At 42.7% G+C, this 17,800-nt stretch overlaps 1 protein-coding gene across 1 annotated transcript in view; it reads right to left on the bottom strand.

The window, feature by feature from the left end:
• Positions 1–471: 471 nt before the first annotated feature.
• Positions 472–17,800, bottom strand: part of LOC111978463 (uncharacterized) — a 41,661-nt gene continuing 24,332 nt past the window's right edge. The window contains exons 4-10 of the mRNA XM_024008544.2: positions 11,643–11,775; positions 4,784–4,962; positions 4,439–4,512; positions 4,135–4,297; positions 3,939–4,024; positions 3,184–3,374; positions 472–2,500 (exon numbers count right to left, since the gene is read on the bottom strand). Coding sequence (XP_023864312.1) covers positions 2,024–2,500; positions 3,184–3,374; positions 3,939–4,024; positions 4,135–4,297; positions 4,439–4,512; positions 4,784–4,962; positions 11,643–11,775 — 1,303 coding nt within the window. The 3' untranslated portion in view covers positions 472–2,023. The remainder of the gene's footprint in view (positions 2,501–3,183; positions 3,375–3,938; positions 4,025–4,134; positions 4,298–4,438; positions 4,513–4,783; positions 4,963–11,642; positions 11,776–17,800) is intronic.

The following is a 17,800-nucleotide window of genomic DNA, read 5'->3' as shown; positions in this document are numbered from 1 at the left end:
ATCGTAAACACCCTGTATATAGAGCAGGCCATAGAGGACATTCAATAACATGATGTGACATAAAAGGCTAAACCGCTCAGATACATACATTACCCAACCATACCAGGCTCAGATGACTACTGAATCATCATCCTCTGTAATCTAGTAGTAATATGGTATGTCCCTGTGGGATATTGAGGAAATCAGTGATAGTAATGGCAGATGACTGGATGTGGTTCTGCTATAAAGGAGCAGGTCAGAGAGGTAACGAGAGGTAGCTAATGATAACACGTGTCACGAAGGATGTTTCACACAGTGAACCCCTCTCGCCTAATAAGTAACGTTGCCCGAGACCTGAAGACTTGTGTTAGTGCCTAGTGCTAATGCCTTTTTAGCTCAAAGGGCATGCAATTATCCAAATGACATTGCGGTTATAAGCTAACACTAGTCACTTACCAATGGTTTACACCACCAATAACAAAGGCAAGCATCATCATTTCATCATATTGAACTTTTATTTAAAACAACAATGACACCTAGGTTAAAAATAAATGTTCTAGTGGGAGGTATTAAAAAAACTGAGGTAACAATTCAAGTGAACAGTTATCTCCAATGAAACAGTTTTAAAATACATCCGTGCATTAAAATGTGAAACAGAGAATGAACGCCACAGGATATACTAGTTAAATAGTGGGATCCTTCACAGGCCAGACAAAATCAGTCAGTTATTCATAAACTAGCTACATCGTTGTAGAAGTACTGTCGGCTTTAAAATAGTTCAGAGCATCACATAAAACAGAGAACTAGCTCCAAATGCATACATAGGAAATGCTTACCAAGACAGACAGGGGTTAAGTCAGTGCATTATGTGAGGAGTTTGATGTTGGTTTGTTCGCTGGCAAGATTTCCACATTCATTCTACTATAGTCTATATATTAAAAGTGTACATTTTTCAATACCTACACTACCTTTCAAAAGCTTGGGATCACTTAGAAATGTTTTTTGTCCATTAATATAACATCAAATTGATCAGAAATACAGTGTAGAGATTGATAATGTTGTAAATGATTATTGTAGCTGGAAAAGGCAGATTTTTTATATGGAATATCTACATAGGCCCATTATCAGAAGGCCAAAATCCTGGAGTCGCCTCTTCACTGTTGACGTTGAGACTGGTGTTTTGTGGGTACTATTTAATGAAGCTGTCAGTTGAGGACTTGTTAGAGCCAGTTTAAGCTGTTCTGTGAAGGGAGTAGTACACAGCGTTGTATGAGATCTTCAGTTTCTTGGCAATTTCTCGTATGGAATAGCCTTCATTTCGCAAAACAAGAATAGACTGACGAGTTTCAGAAGAAAGATCTTTGTTTCTGGCCATTTTGAGCCTGTAACTGAACCCACAAATGCTGATGCTCCACATACTCAACTAGTCTATAGGACAGTTTTATTGCTTCTTTATAAAATCAGGACAACAGTTTTCAGCTGTGCTAACATAATTGCAAAAGGGTTTTCTAATGATCAATTAGACCTTTTAAAATGCTCAACTTGGATTAGCTAACACAACGTGTCATGGGAACACAGGAGTGATGTTTGCTGATAATGGGCCTCTGCACGCCTATATAGATATTCCATTCCAGCTACAATAGTAATTTACAACATTAACAATGTCTACACTGTACTTCTGATCAATTTGATGTTATTTAAATGGGATATTTTTTTTGCTTTTCTTTCAAAAACAAGGACATTTCTAAGTGACCCCAAACTTTTAAACGGCAGGAATGTTCCAGTATAATGTTTAACAGACATGTTTACGACCGCACTCTCAAAAGACTATCTAAGTAACATGTTATCTTTAATGTTAAGATCTCTTAGAACTCATTCTGGTCTACACACTACTTGTTATATGTTTAATAGTGGTATTTGCTTCACGAGGTAATGCCTAGGCTTTAGCTCAACAGGCTAGAAGATCCAGCTGGTTTTAAGAATGGAAAACGGACAAAATATACATTGTTCTTCATTTCACCATAGGTTTTAGAGTCCATATTATCTAAATGTCTATGGAGATCTTGTCCCCCGTGAGTCCATAATCTAACCGTCTCCTCCCCTCCAATAGGAAGGTAAGCACTGTTGTCCAGCGTTGTCCTAGCGACCGTGGCCGAGTCTCGCAGGTAGGTTTGAAGTAGGTGGTAGTTCCAATGGCGATGGCGTCAAACTGTTCCGTCAACAACCACACCTCCCAAAGGATTGTCAGAACGTTCATTATCGTCAAGGAGACCACCCAGAACTGTGCAGCTACTGCCCTAACCAATGACTGGTCCTCAAGGGACACCACGACCACATACAGGTGGTAAGTTGCCACGGCAATGAAAAGGAGGTGTGCTGTGGCCATGGAGAGGATAAAGATGATGAAGAGGCGGTGGTTGCCACCGCCAACACAGCGGTTCAGGAACAGGCAGTGGTGGTCGTAATCCCTCACACACACATCACACAATTTACAGTGTTTAGTATGGTCTGGCTGGAACAACTAGATGGAGAGAGAGGGAATAGCAGTGACAAACACTTATCTTTTCTATAATCATATCATATATAAAAACTATATGTTTTAAGTGACATAGTGTTGGCAATTCCCCAAAAATTAAGGAMATTTAAATAAGCAAGCCTACCCTAAATTTGACATATGAACAATAGCTACTGCTATTGATGTGCATACACTGTACAATTTGAGTTGAGTCAACTTTTWAAAAATCAAGGCAACCAGCTGCAACACGATTTCTAGTTTACTTTGGGGCAGGAAAGGTCTGCTTACATACACTCCTGAGTTGCCTCAACACATTTGCCAAAGTTGAGTCAACTAGAAATGTCAGAATGCCAAAAACCTATCTTTGTAAAAGAAAACTGCTGAATGGATCGAGGCGTTGTTTGATGAGCATTTAGGGAATGTAGTTCTCTGTGGATGTGCACAGTTTCGTTYAAGAATATTGAGGATTGACGAGTCAACTTAACATGCATTGCCCAATCAACACTTACTATAGTGGGGACTATAGTCGCCACTATAATACCATGACAAAAGGAGGGCAGGATAAACTGGCCACAACTCAATTCTCAGCTGGAACACTAACTTAAACTTGCTCTCCTCATGTTACAGTAGATACAGAACCTCTGTCTGTTTCAACTCATAATAAAGATTGATTGACTGGTTCTCCTCACCTCACAGTAGATGCAGAACCTCTGAGGATTCTGGTTGTTCTCCAGCAGGTCTGTTATGGAGGAGTAGCGAGGATCTGCATCTCCCGGTCCCAACTCTCCAGGATCCTGGGTTAGAACCATCCAGAACAAGACCAGAACCACAGAGAACTGGACCAGCGACACATGACCCAGAACACCATCACCCCACAAGCGTCACAGCGGGTTAAGACTCAACCAACCTTATAAACTGGGTCGTTCGAGCCCTGAATGCTGATTGGCTGACAGCCGTGGTATATCAGACCATATACCACGAGTATGACAAAACATTTATTTTACTGCTGTAATTACGTTGGTAACCAGTTTATAAGAGCAATAAGGCCCCTCGGATGTTTGTGGTATACGGCCAATATACCACAGCTAAGGGCTGTATCAAGGCACTCTGCGTTGCGTCATGCRTAAGAACAGCCCTTAGCCGTGGTATATTGGCCATATACCACACCCCCTTGTGCATTATTGCTTAAATATACTACATGTAGGCTACATACATATGATGTATGATGGATAGTCAGTGTAAAATATATTCATCATGATTCAGCTACAGAATAATTGACCACAACYTCCAGTAACTACRGTCACTAGCAAGGTTTGCAATTTGATGTGGTTAAAGCYACAGTCTTCATCAGGCATTCAATGTATGTGAAAAGTATATACTTTGTAATAGAATTAGGCAGTACACGATATTAGGTAATATACTATCACTGTAATATAAAGGATATTAGGCGGTAGTATTCTGTAGTAGAAGCAGACTAGAGAGTGGAACAATCCAGCTATCACAGTCCCTAGGTAGACGGGGTTGGCCAACCTGCAACACAACATAGGACAGGTAATGGAACAAAGACCAATACAATGGATGAATTTACTGTATAGTGCAGATACACACATAGTTAGCACACACACACACAGTGTTTATACCTCTGGTAGGTCGTCATGCGGTGGAACTGGGAAAATATACTCCTGGCCAGCCAGGGGAAGAGGACGGCGCACGTTATCCCTCCGTAGCCCCCCAACATTGTTGCGATAATCAGAATAGCTCCTCCAATCAGACATGGGAAGAATAACGTCCAGTAGTAAAGGACTGGATGCATGCACGCGCAAACACACACACCCAGAGAGAGAGACGCACGCATACACGCACACACACAATTATACAGTGAAACACAATTCAATGTCATACAATGTYCATTACAGTTAAACTTATCACAGCCTCAGCACTTACGGTGGGACTCGTCCGGTTTGTTGAATGGTGGCTCCCTCATGTAGCGGGTCAGTAGTTTGGTCAGCTGCAAGTGTCTGTGGAAATACAACCCCAACATAATAGAGATGGTTAAAATGTTAAAGTGATGTTCCAGGTGACGGTATGGCAATGGGACAGTTAGATGTACAGAAGGCGTTGACAGTGTTATATATTCCTGGGTTGTATTCATTAGGTTACACAATGGAAAAGTTTTTTAAATGTTTCACAAGATGAAAATAAAAATTACATTTTGGTCAGTTTTCTTCYGTTTTGTGCCTAATGAACAAAACCAATTTGAAGGTAAATGTTATAGATATTGGGACCCACCTGAATGTCTTTCCCTGCCTGCAGAGGTCCAGAGGCGTGTGTCCGCTATAGGTCTTCAAGTGTAGCATCCTGAAGCCGGATCTCTGTAACAGCGTCCAACACACCTCTACACAGCCCCTCTCAGCTGCCACATGGACCGCTGTCAACCCATCCTCATCCACAGTCTCCACCATACACCTCTGCCACACATACAAACAAAAAATACTTTAAAACAGTGCAGCAACAATCCTAAAAAGATAAAGGATACTACTGCCGAGGGCTCCTTCGGGCTCCAGATCTTTTAGCAAAGAGCGCATGTCACAGAGATTAGAGGTCAACCGATTATGATTTTTCAACGCCGATACCGATTATTGGAGGACCAAAAAAAGCCGATACCAATTAATCGGCCGATTTTTAAAATGTATTTGTAATAATGACAATTACAACAATACTGAATGAACACTTATTTTAACTTAATGTAATACATCAATAAAATCAATTTAGCCTCAAATAAATAATGAAACATGTTCAATTTGGTTTAAATAATGCAAAAACAAAGTGTTGGGGAATAAAGTAAAAGTGAAATATGTGCCATTTAAGAAAGCTAGTAAGTGCCTTGCTCAGAACATGAGAACATATGAAAGCTGGTGGTTCCTTTTAACATGAGTCTCAAATTCCCAGGTAAGAAGTTTTAGGTTGTAGTTATTATAGGAATTATAGGACTATTTCTCTCTATACGATTTGTAATTCATATACCTTTGACTATTGGATGTTCTTATAGGCACTTTAGTATTGCCAGTGTAACAGTATAGCTTCCGTCCCTCTCCTCGCTCCTACCTGGGCTCTAACCAGGAACACATCGACAACAGCCACCCTCGAAGCAGCGTTACCCATGCAGAGCAAGGAACAACTACTCCAAGTCTCAGAGCGAGTGACGTTTGAAACGCTATTAGCGCGCCACCCCGCTAACTAGCTAGCCATTTCCCATCGATTTACACCAGCCTAAACTCGGAGATTGATAGGCTTGAAGTCATAAACAGCGCAATGCTTGAAGCACATCGACGAGCTGCTGGCAAAACGCACGAAAGTGCTGTTGTGAGCGATTAATGCTTACGAGCATGCTGGTGCCCTACCATCGCTCAGTCAGACTGCTCTATCAAATCATAGACTTAATTATACATACTAACACACGAAATTGAGCCTTAGTCATTAAATATGGTCAAATCCGGGGAACTATCATCTCAAAAAAACGTTTATTCTTTCAGTGAAATACGGAACCGTTACGTATTTTAATCTAACGGTGCATCCATAAGTCTAAATATTCCTGTTACATTGCACAACCTCAATGTTTGTCATAAATTACGTAAAATTCTGGCAAATTAGTTCGCAACGAGCCAGGTGCGCCAAACTGTTGGCATATACCCTGGCTCTGCGTGCAATAAACGCAAGAGAAAGTGACACAATTTCACCTGGTTAATATTGCCTGCTAACCTGGATTTCTTTTAGCTAAATATGCAGTTTAAAAATAATCTACTTCTGTGTATTGATTTTAAGAAAGGCATTGAGTTTATGGTTAGTGTACAGTCGTCGACGATTGTGCTTTTTTCGCAAATCGCGCTTTTGTTAAAATCATCCCCCGGTTGGCGAAGTTGCTGTCTTTGTAGGAAGAAATAGTCTTCACACAGTTTGCAATGAGGCTAGGCGCCCAAACTGCTGCATATACCCTGACTTTGTTGCAAGAGAAGTGACACCATTTTTCCTAGGTTAAAAGAAATTGTCACGATCCCGCTTCCTGAGTCTGTTTTTGCCTGTGTTCTGTCCTGGAGTGTTTTCCGGTGTCCTGGAACGTACCCTGTCTGTTGCCGGCGACGTAGCTAGTTGGAGATCTCTGATTACCCGCACCTGTATCCCATCAGCTATCTGCACACCTGGTCCTGATCATCACCCCTCACTTCATAAGCTCTGACCTGCCATCCATTCCCTGCGGTCGTTAGCCATGAACAGTATGTTGTGCCAGCGTATCAGCCTCCGTTTGATAGAGTTTTTTTGTTGTTTTGTACGTCTTGCTTGCCTTGAACTTTACCTCCATTTGTTCTGTCTACAAGTCATTCACCCGGAACACTCACCCCATCCCTGCCTGGTCGTCGGTGGCTTCTGTTACTCCCTTGGATCTGCCTATTCACTCCATCAACTCACCTCCGCTGCCCGCTCCGCCATTCTGGATCTTCTACCTCTACGTTTAAACTTGTAAATAAATACTCACCTTCGTCCTACTCTCCTTGTCCTGGTCTGATTCTGGTCTACTTTAGAAAACCGTGACAGAACGATCCGGCCAAGGATGAAACCCAGCGACCGGACTCCATTTGCCATGCCATTACCCAGCAGGAGAAGATATTGGACAAACACAGCACGGCGCTACAGGAGATAGCTTTTCAGTCCGGAACTTCTCTGCTAGCTGGACGAGTATCCAGCGATCAGCTCAGTTTGCCGGCGATCATCCACCACCTGTTTCACCCCTCTCACCTGCCGCTTCTGGAGCGTTTCCTTCCGAGCCCAAGTTCCGACGCCTGGATAGTACGAAGGGACTTGGAAGATGCCGTTCATTTCTTATGCAGTGTGGTTTAGAGTTTTTGATCTGCAGCCCTTACTCTTACGCAACAGAGAAAGCTAGATAGCTTTTGTTATTGAACTGCTGCTGGTAGAGCTCTGGAAATGGGCTTCAGCCGTTGGAACGACAGGACACCTGCATGGCTCATACCAGGAGTTCACGCAGAATGAGAAAGCTTTTTGACACATCCAGTCCGAGTAAGACGCAGCTAAACGTTTGTTCTCTCATCGCCAAAGGAGCTCGCAGTGTGGCAGACTTTGTGATTGAATTCAGGACATTGGCCTGTGGAGAGTGTTGGAATGAGAGTCACTACAAGCGGCTTTTTACCAGGGGTTGTCGGAGCAACTCAAGGGACGAGCTGATTCCTATCCAGCCTAGTGACCTGGACAGTTTTGTCACATTATCTATTCGGTGGATAATAGAGTCCGAGAGAGAAGGAGGAGAAGCAGTGGGCCCGTCAATCAATCAGCAACTCGGTTACCATCGGGTCATGAAGTGGACCAGAAAATGTGGATCATTATTCCCCACACCGGATTTAGTGGAGTGTCTTGCCGCCAGATCCTGAACCCATGCAAGTGGGGCGACACGGGTTAACTAAGGAGAGCGCCAACGTAGACGTGAGACCAATAGCTGCCTCTACTGTGTAGCTCGGACATTACATCTCCGCTTGTCCTCAGCGCCCGTTAAACTGCCCGGCTCGCATAGGTTTGGGAGGACTTTAGCGAGCCGTTTCAACCTTCCCAAGAACCCTGTCAGACCCCGTTTTCCTGCGGCCTCATGAATAAGAATCAGAGTTTAGCGATGAACGCTTTATCGATCAGAGCCGATGCAGCTTTATTGATGCCGACTTGGTGGACAGCTGGGGTTTCCAAGGAGCAATTGCCGGAAGCCATTGAAGCAACCACTCTGAACGGCAGTAGTCTGGCACGGATCACTATGAGGACTGAACCGGTTAAGATGTGTTGTCGGGGAATCATTCAGAGGTTATCTCTTTCTCATTCTGCCGTCGCCCCATGTTCCTCTGGTTCTTTGGTACCCCTGGCTGAGAGAACACACAATCCCTCGTTTGATTGGGTGGACGGTAAGTAACTAGTTGGGCATTGAGTGTCATGCTAACTGCCTTAGGACTGCCTGTTCTCATGCTGTTCCCAGTCAGGTCAGTGAGTCTGTTCTCCCTGATTTGTCCCTGGTTCCAGAAACCTATCACGATTTGGGTGAAGTGTTCAGTAAGCAGAAGGCTCTGTCACTTCCTCCCCACCGACCTGGGTCGAAGAACGCAAGCGGACGCCTTGTCCCGGATGTTCTCCAAGACGGAGGAGAGTGGGGCCAAGACTGAGACGATCTTCCCCAAACTTTGTCGTGGAGCCGTTACATGGAGATGTGATGGCGGCCTTCGGACGCAGCCCGGCCCGGTAACGGTCCACCCGGTCGTTGTTCGTGCCTGAGTCGGTCCGTTCTGCTGTACTTCAGTGGTCCCACGCCAGCAAGATAGCTTGTCACCCTGGCGTTTGCTCGGACTATGGCGCTACTGCGCAGACGATTTTGGTGGCCTGCCATGGGAGAAGATACCCGGAGGTTGTTGCCGCTTGTCCTGTTTGTGCGCAGAATAAGAGTACCAATCGGCCCAGCTCTGGGCTTCTTCACCCCCTACCTATTCCCCGGTGACCTTGTCGCATCTGCCCTGGACTTTGTCACGGGTTGCCCTCTTCTGTTGGGAACACGGTCATTCTGACCATTGTGGACAGATTCAGCAAGTTTGCTCACTTTGTCCCATCTCCAGGCTTCATCTGCCACTGAGACGTCCGAGATCCTTGTTAGGAGTTTCAGGGTCCACGGGTTGCCCAGTGACATTGTTTCTGACCGTGGTCCTCAGTTTACCTCTGCTGTCTGGAGATCCTTCTGTTTGGCCATTGGAGCTACAGTCAGTCTCACATCTGGATTTCACCCCAATCTAATGGTCAGGCGGAGAGAGCCAACCAGAAGATGGAGTCCACGCTGCGCTGCCTTGTCTCCTCTGATCCCACCTCTTGGTCCTCTCAGTTACCCTGGGTCGAGTATGCCCATAATACTCTCCCTTCATCTGCCACTGGGATGTCTCCCTTCCAGTGCCTGTACGGTTACCAACCTCCCTTGTTTCCTTCTCAGGAGAGGGATCTCTCGGTTCCCTCTGTCCAGGCCCACATTCGTCTTGCCACCGCGACCTGGCACGGGCCAGGAAGGCCCTCCTTAGAGTTTCTGACCGGTATCAGATCCAGACGAATCGTCGCCGTATTCCTGCCCCCGCTTATACCGTCGGAGATAAGGTTTGGTTGGCTACACGGGATCTTCCTCTACGGACTGAGTCGAAAAAACTGTCACAGAAGTTCATTGGTCCGTTTGTGGTGGAGAGAATCATTAATCCTGTTGTGTGGTTCGACTCAAGTTGCCTGCAACGCTTAGAGTACACACCTTTCATGTCTCCTGCCTCAAGCCGGTTCTCCTCAGTCCTCTGTTTCCCCCTCCTCCTCGTCTCCCTCCTCCTCGGATGATCGGAGTGGTCCTGCCTACACGGTGCGCCGCATCATGGACTCCAGACGGCGGGGTCGAGGGTTCCAGTATCTCGTGGATGGGAAGGATATGGCCAGAGGAGAGGAGGTTGGATTCCTCGGAGTCAGATCCTTGATGCTGACCTGCTTCGTGACTTTACCGCCTCCACCCTGGCGCTCCGGGTAGTCCGGGCATTCGTCGGAGGGGGGGTACTGTCACGAATCCCGCTTCCTGAGTCTGTTTTGCCTGTGTTCTGTCCTGGAGTGTTTTTCCGGGTGTCCTGGAACGTACCCTGTCTGGTTGCCGGGCAACGTAGCTAGTTGGAGATCTCTGATTACCCGCACCTGTATCCCATCAGCTATCTGCACACCTGGTCCTGATCATCACCCATCCACTTCATAAGCTCTGACCTGCCATCCATTCCCTGCCGGATCGTTAGCCATGAACAGTATGATGTTGCCAGCGTATCAGCCTCCAGTTTGATAGAGTTTGTTTTGTTGTTTGTACGTCTTGCTTGCCTTGAACTTACCTCATTTGTTCTGTCTACAGTCATTCACCCGGAACACTCACCACATCCCTGCCTGGTCGTCGGTGGCTTCTGTTACTCCCTTGGATCTGCCTATCACTCCATCAACTCACCTCCGCTGCCCGCTCCGCCATCTGGATCTTTCTACCTCTACGTTTAAACTTGTAAATAAATACTCACCTTCGTCCTACTCTCCTTGTCCTGGTCTGCTTCTGGGTTCTACTTTAGAAAACCGTGACAGAAATTCATGTTAGCAGGCAATATTAACTAAATATGCAGGTTTAAAAATATTACGTGTGTATTGATTTTAAGAAAGGCATTGATGTTTATGGTAGGTACACGTTGGAGACAACGCACAGTCCTTTTCGCGAATGCCACCGCATCGATTATATGCAACGCAGGACACGCTAGATAAACTAGTAATATCATCAACCATGTGTAGATAACTAGTGATTATGATTGATTGATTGATTGTTTTTTATAAGAAACGTTTAATGCTAGCTAGCAACTTACCTTGGCTTCTTACTGCATTCGCGTAACAGGCAGGCTCCTCGTGGAGTGCAATGTAATCAGGTGGTTAGAGCGTTGGACTAGTTAACCGTAAGGTTGCAAGATTGAATCCCCGAGCTGACAAGGTAAAAATCTGTCGTTCTGCCTCTGAACAAGGCAGTTAACCCACCGTTACTAGGTCGTCATTGAAAATAAGAATGTGTTCTTAACTGACTTGTCTAGTTAAATAAAGGTGTCCAAAAATACMGATTTMTGATTGTTATGAAAACTTGAAATCGGCCATTCCGATTAATCGGTCGACCTCTAACAGAGATGCAGCACCATTCTACTGGACAGCGACGTCCACTAGAAAGTCAGCACCACATAACCGAGGACAGTGACCATCTCAAGTGCAGTCAGTCGTCACCAAGAGAGGACACGATAAGTATGCAATTGAGATTCTCCATCCCTTCACTGATTTGAATAATAAATATGGTATAATAAATATGGTGAAAACTCCCAATTGCCCATGCCTCCACAAATGCAATGCTTTTAGGAGAAAGGAGATATTATTAGTACACGACCCACAACCTTACATGCCCTGTTCGTAAGAGATAATGTGATTTGAGGAACGGAACTCTAARGGAAACTCCATAGCAAAACTCCCCAATAGAAGTGAAACATGAACGTCATCATCGGACTTCCTTACCAAGCAAGTGTGTACGTCTCACCTTTCCTCGGAGCAGGTAACGGACCACCTCAGTGTTGCCAGTATCAGCAGCCAGGTGTAGAGGTGTAACATGGTACATGTCTCCATCACACCACCGAAACATTCCTGTCTCCCACAGGTACTGCATCGCTACACTGGGAGACACAACTCGGGGTTAGAGTGTGTGTGTTTTGATGTGTGTGCATGCGTGTGTATAATAAAAAGCATGAGCTGGAGCACACCCAGAGAAAATTATTTTACGTAGAGGTGCTGACTCTGCGAATTAACAGTAAGCTATAAAAATAAATGAGTGTCGCACACTCTATATACAGTCCCAGTTAAACGTTTGGACACACTTTTTCTTTATTTTTTAAAACTATTTTCTACATTGTAGAATAATAGTGAAGACATCAAAACTATGAAATAAAACATACGGAATCATGTAGTAATCAAAAAAAGTGTTAAACAAATCAAAATATTTGATTTGATCAAAACTTTGAGATTCTTCAAAGTAGCCACCATTTGCCTTGATGAGAGCTTTGCACACTCTTGGCATTCTCAACCATCCTCATGAGGTAGTCACCTGGAATGCATTTCAATTAACAGGTGTGCCTTGTTAAAAGTTCATTTGTAGAATTTCTTTCCTTCTTAATGTGTTTGAGCCAATCAGTTGTGTTGTGACAAGGTAGGGGTGGTAAACAGAAGATAGCCCTATTTGGTAAAAGACCAAGTCCATATTATGGCAAGAACAGCCAAAATAAACAAAGACGACAGTCCATCATTACTTTAAGACATGAAGGTGAGTCAWTCCAGAAAATTTCAAGAACCATCAASCGCTATGATGAAACTGGGTCTCATGAGGACCGCCACAGGAAAGGAAGAGCCAGAGTTGCCTCTGCTGCAGAGGATATGTTTATTAGAGTTAACTGCAYGTCAGATTGTAGCCCAAATAAATGCTTCACAGAGTTCAAGTAACAGACACATCTCAACATCAACTGTTCARAGGAGACTGCGTGAATCAGGCCTTCATGATCGAATAGATGAAAAGAAACCATTACTAAAGGACACCAATAATAAAAAGAGACTTGCTTGGTCCAAGAAACATGAGCAATGGACATTAGACCGGTGTAAATCTGTCCAAATTTTAGATTTTTGGTTCCAACAGCCGTGTCTTTGTGAGACGCAGAGTACAGTGGTTTCTCCTTTCAAAGTTGCGTCATACTRCGGTACACCTTGCGGGCTGCTGCAGCATTCTGTGGCACATTATTTATTTGTCAGCCATTTTTCTGTTAACTTCTTATGGCTGCAGGSGCAGTATTGAGTAGCTTGGATGAAAGGTGCCSAGAGGTGCCCATAGGAAACTGCCTGCGCCTCAGTCCCAGTTGCTAATATATGCATATTATTATTAGTATTGGATATAAAACACTGAAGTTTCTAAAACTGTTTGAATGATGTCTGTGAGTATAACAGAACTCATATGGCAGGCAAAAACCTGAGAAGAAATCCAAACAGGAAGTGGGAAATCTGAGGTTGGTCGATTTTCAACCCTGCCCCTATTGAATACACAGTGGGATATGGATMTTTTTGCACTTCCTATGGCTTCCACTAGATGTCAACAGTCTGTAGAACCKTGTCTGATGCCTCTACTGTGAAGTGGGGCCGAAGGAGACAGGACTTAGTCAGGTCTGCCATGAGGTGACCATGCTGTGACCATGCGCGTTCACATGAGAGGGAGCTCTGTTCAATCGCACATCTGAAGTCAATGGTATTCTCCGGTTGGAACGTTATTCAAGATTTATGTTAAAAACATTCTAAAGATTGATTCAATACATCGTTTGACATGTTTCTACTGACTGTTAAGGAACTTTTTGACATTTCGTCTGCTTTTAGTGAACGCACTTCCTAACTTTGTTTACCAAACATGCTAACAAAAATAGCTATTTTGACATAATTGATGGACATTACCGAACCAAACAAACATTTCTTGTGGAAGTGGGAGTCCTGGGAGTGCATTCCGACGAAGATCAGCAAAGGTAAGTGAAGATTTATAATACTATTTATGAGTTTTGTTGACTGCACCCAATTTGGCGGGTAACTGTATGGCTTCCTTTGTGGCTGAACGCTGTTCTCAGATTATTGAATATTGTGCTTTTGCCGTAAAGCTTTTGAAATCTGACACAGCGGTTGCATTAAGAACAAGTGTATCTTTAATTCATTGTAAAACATGTAACATGTTTTTGGATATAAATATGAACTTTATCGAACAAAACATATATGTATTGTGTAACATGAAGTCCTCTGAGTGTCTCTGATGAAGATCATCAAAGGTTAGTGATTAAATTGATCTCTATTTCTGCTTTTTGTGACTCCTGTCTTGGCTGGAAAAATGGCTGTGTTTTTCTGTGATTTTGGTGACCTAACTAATCGTTTGTGGTGCTTTCGCTGTAAAGCCTATTTGAAATCGGAACTTTGGTGATTAACAACAAGATTACCTTTAAAATGGTATAAGATGCATGTATGTTTGAGGAATTTTAATTATGAGATTTCTGTTGTTTGAATTTGGCGCCTTGCACAACTGGCTGTTGTCATATCATSCCGTTAACGGGATTGCATCCATAAGAAGTTTTAATGCAAGTTATTGCTAGTTTGACCACCAGAGGGCATCTTTGAGAATCATTTTATAGTCTTCTGTATTGGCATTAACAGAGAATTTAAAACCTTTTTCTAATAACATAGTATATGGRATTGATTTTAAGACATTTGGCTTAATACATTTGTTTAATATTATGGTGTTTCTATTCAGAGAAAAACAAAACCCTCAGGGTTTCCATTTGAATGGAATGGAAAATATGGCGCTGTACAACAGGAGGAAGGAGTAGGCTRTCCTTGTAAATAAGAATTTGTTCTTAACTGACTTACCTAGTTAAATAAAGGTTCAATTTAAAAAAATGCTGGCAACYGSAGTGCAATCAATAGGAGGTGAAGAGTGGCTGGTGCTGAAAATATAGCTAACTTGTTATGCAAGTGTTGCACACCAACAGATGCAGAAAACCTACACCAGTCGAGCAATTCATTTCAAGAATAATCTTCATGTTGACTGAATATAAGCAGGTGATGTTTGCTAAATAATCAAGTTAGGTTTTCTCCAGAAATAAATATTTATAAATAACAAACTGGCTTTATTTACAAATTAGTGAGAATGTCTCACCCCATGTTCAAGAATTGCCTTTTTCTCACTCACTCTAGGTTAAATGAAAACGAAATCTCCAAAATATCGTTACTTTTTAAACAAAGCGATTTATTATATTTATTGTTATTAATTCATTWAGAATTATATAAAACCCCCTTAGATATTCTCAGATATTCTCACAGATCCTAACGGAAAATGCCCCTTAGATATTAATATAGAGTCCTGCAATCCTCTAAATGTAATTATTGGCGGAGAGTCACATCATTGAAAAAATATTTTMCGATATACTGTAGGCCTACCATAGGCCATATGAGTCTCACTACTGTTGAGTAATGTGCTGTTAAAAATAGTGTAGGTCTTATTTATTTAAAGAGCATATTGAAGTTAGAAGCAAAAACCTACAACTATTTTAGCACCGTTTCGCTCTGCTCTGAGGCAAGCATGGGGACTGGTCTTGATAAATCAATGAGATTTAAATGTTCACTTTATCTCTGAATAATAATATTTTTTTCACAAATGTAGCAGGATGGGCTATTAGCTGAACAATAGACTATTAACCTTTACTAAAGAATTGTTAATAACCGGGCTAGGTGTGAAACCCCCCCCCCCCCAACTTGCAACAAAAAATGTGTATCTATCTTTCCGCATCTACCTACACACATCTACATACACACGGTTAATGTTCTGGAAAAAAATACAAATAAATGTGTGTGTGTGTAAATTCAGTTGAAGTCGGAAGTTTACATACACCTTAGCCAAATACATTTAAACTCCACTTTTTCACAATTCTTGACATTTAATCCTAATAAAAAGTCCCTGTCTTAGGTCAGTTATTATCACCACTTTATTATAAGAATGCAAAATGTCAGAAATAATAGTAGAGAGAATGATTTATTTCAGCTTTTATTTCTTTCATCACATTCCCAGTGGGTCAGAAGTTTACATAACATCAATTAGTATTTGGTAGCATTGCCTTTAAATGGTTTAATTTGGGTAAAACGTTTCGGGTAGCCTTCCACAAGCTTCCCACAATAAGTTGGGTGAATTTTGGCCCATTCCTCCTGACAGAGCTGGTGTAACTGAGTCAGGTTTGTAGGCCTCCTTGCTCGCACACGCTTTTCAGTTCTGCCCACACATTTTCTATGGGATTGAGGTCAGGGCTTTGTGATGGCCACTCCAATACCTTGACTTTGTTGTCCTTAGGCCATTTTGCCACAACTTTGGAAGTATGCTTGGGTGATTGTCCATTTGGAAGACCCATTTGCGACCAAGCTTTAACTTCCTGACTGATGTTGCTTCAATATATCCACATAATTTTCTCTCTCATGATGCCATCTATTTGTGAAGTGCACCAGTACCTCCTGCAGCAAAGCACCCCCACAACATGATGCTGCCACCCCATGCTTCACGGTTGGGATGGTGTTCTTCGGCTTGCAAGTCTCCCTCTTTTTCCTCCACATAACGATGGTCATTATGGCCAAACAGTTCTATTTTTATTTAATCAGACCAGAGGACATTTCTCCAAAAAGTACGATTTTTGTCCCCATGTGCAGTTCCAAACCGTGTCTGGCTTTTTTATGGCGGGTTTGGAGCAGTGGCTTCTTCCTTGCTGAGCGGCCTTTCAGGTTATGTCGATATAGGACTCGTTTTACTGTGGATATAGATACGTTTGTACCTGTTTCCTCCAGCATCTTCACAAGGTCCTTTGCTGTTGTTCTGGGATTGATTTGCACTTTTCGCACCAAAGTACGTTCATCTCTAGGAGGCAGAATGCGTCTCCTTCCTGAGCAGTATGACGGCTGCGTGGTCCCATGGTGTTTATACTTGCGTACTATTGTTTGTACAGATGAACATGCTACCTTCAAGCATTTGGAAATTGCTCCCAAGGATGAACCAGACTTGTGGAGGTCTACAATTATTTTTCTGTGGTCTTGCTGAGATCTTTTGATTTTCCCATGAAGTCAAGCAAAGAGGCACTGAGTTTGAAGGTAGGCCTTAAAATACATCCACAGGTATACCTCCAAATGACTCAGATTATGTCAAATTAGCCTATCAGAAGCTTCTAAAGCCAAGACATCATTTTCTGGAATTTTCCAAGCTGTTTAAAGGCACAGTCAACTTAGTGTATGTCAACTTCTGACCCACTGGAATTGTCATACAATGAATTATAAGTCAAATAATGTAATGTCTTTAAAAAATTGAAAAATTACTTGTGTTATGCACAAAGTGATGTCCTAACCGAAACTATAGTTTGTTAACAAGAAATTAGTGAATTGGTTGAAAAACTAGTTTTAATGACCCCAACCTATGTATGTTAAAACGTATTTGGGATAGGGGGCAGCATTTTCACGTCCAGATGAAAAGCGTGTCCAAAGTAAACTGCCTGCTACTCAGGCCCAGAAGCTAAGATATGCATATTATTAGTAGATTTGGATGGAAATCACTCTGAAGTTTCTAAAACTGTTTGAATCATGTCTGTGGTATACAGAACTATTTGGCAGGCGAAACCCTGAGGACAAACCATTCAGACTTTTTTTTTTGAGGTCACTCTTTTCAATGGGTTTCATTGGGTACCCAGATTCCTAAGGGACTTTCTTGCAGTTCCTTTCGCTTCCACTGGATGTCAACAGTCTTTAGAAATTGGTTGAGGTTTTTCCTTTGGAATTAAGAAGTAGCACTGTTCAGAACAGGGTAGAGAGAAGTGTACTCTTTGATAGAGGCGCGTGACCTGAAAAGCACGCTACACTTTGTTTTCCTCTGGTTTTGAACACAGTTAGTCCCGTCTTAAATTTTAGCTATTATTTACGTAAAAAAAATACCTAAAGTTGTATTAGGAAAGTAGTTTGAAATGTTTGGACAAAGCTTACAGGTAATTATGAGAATTTTGTATTTTTTTCTCCGTTCCCCCCCCCCTTTTTTTTCTCCCCCCTCCCCTCCCTTTTCTTTTTTTTCTCCCTTTTCCCTTTTCCCTTCCCTTTTTCTTTCTTTTC

This window comes from Salvelinus sp. IW2-2015, linkage group LG18 (genome assembly GCF_002910315.2).
Source record: "Salvelinus sp. IW2-2015 linkage group LG18, ASM291031v2, whole genome shotgun sequence".
Taxonomy (NCBI): domain Eukaryota; kingdom Metazoa; phylum Chordata; class Actinopteri; order Salmoniformes; family Salmonidae; genus Salvelinus; species Salvelinus sp. IW2-2015.
This window is presented reverse-complemented; position numbering and strand designations above follow the sequence as displayed.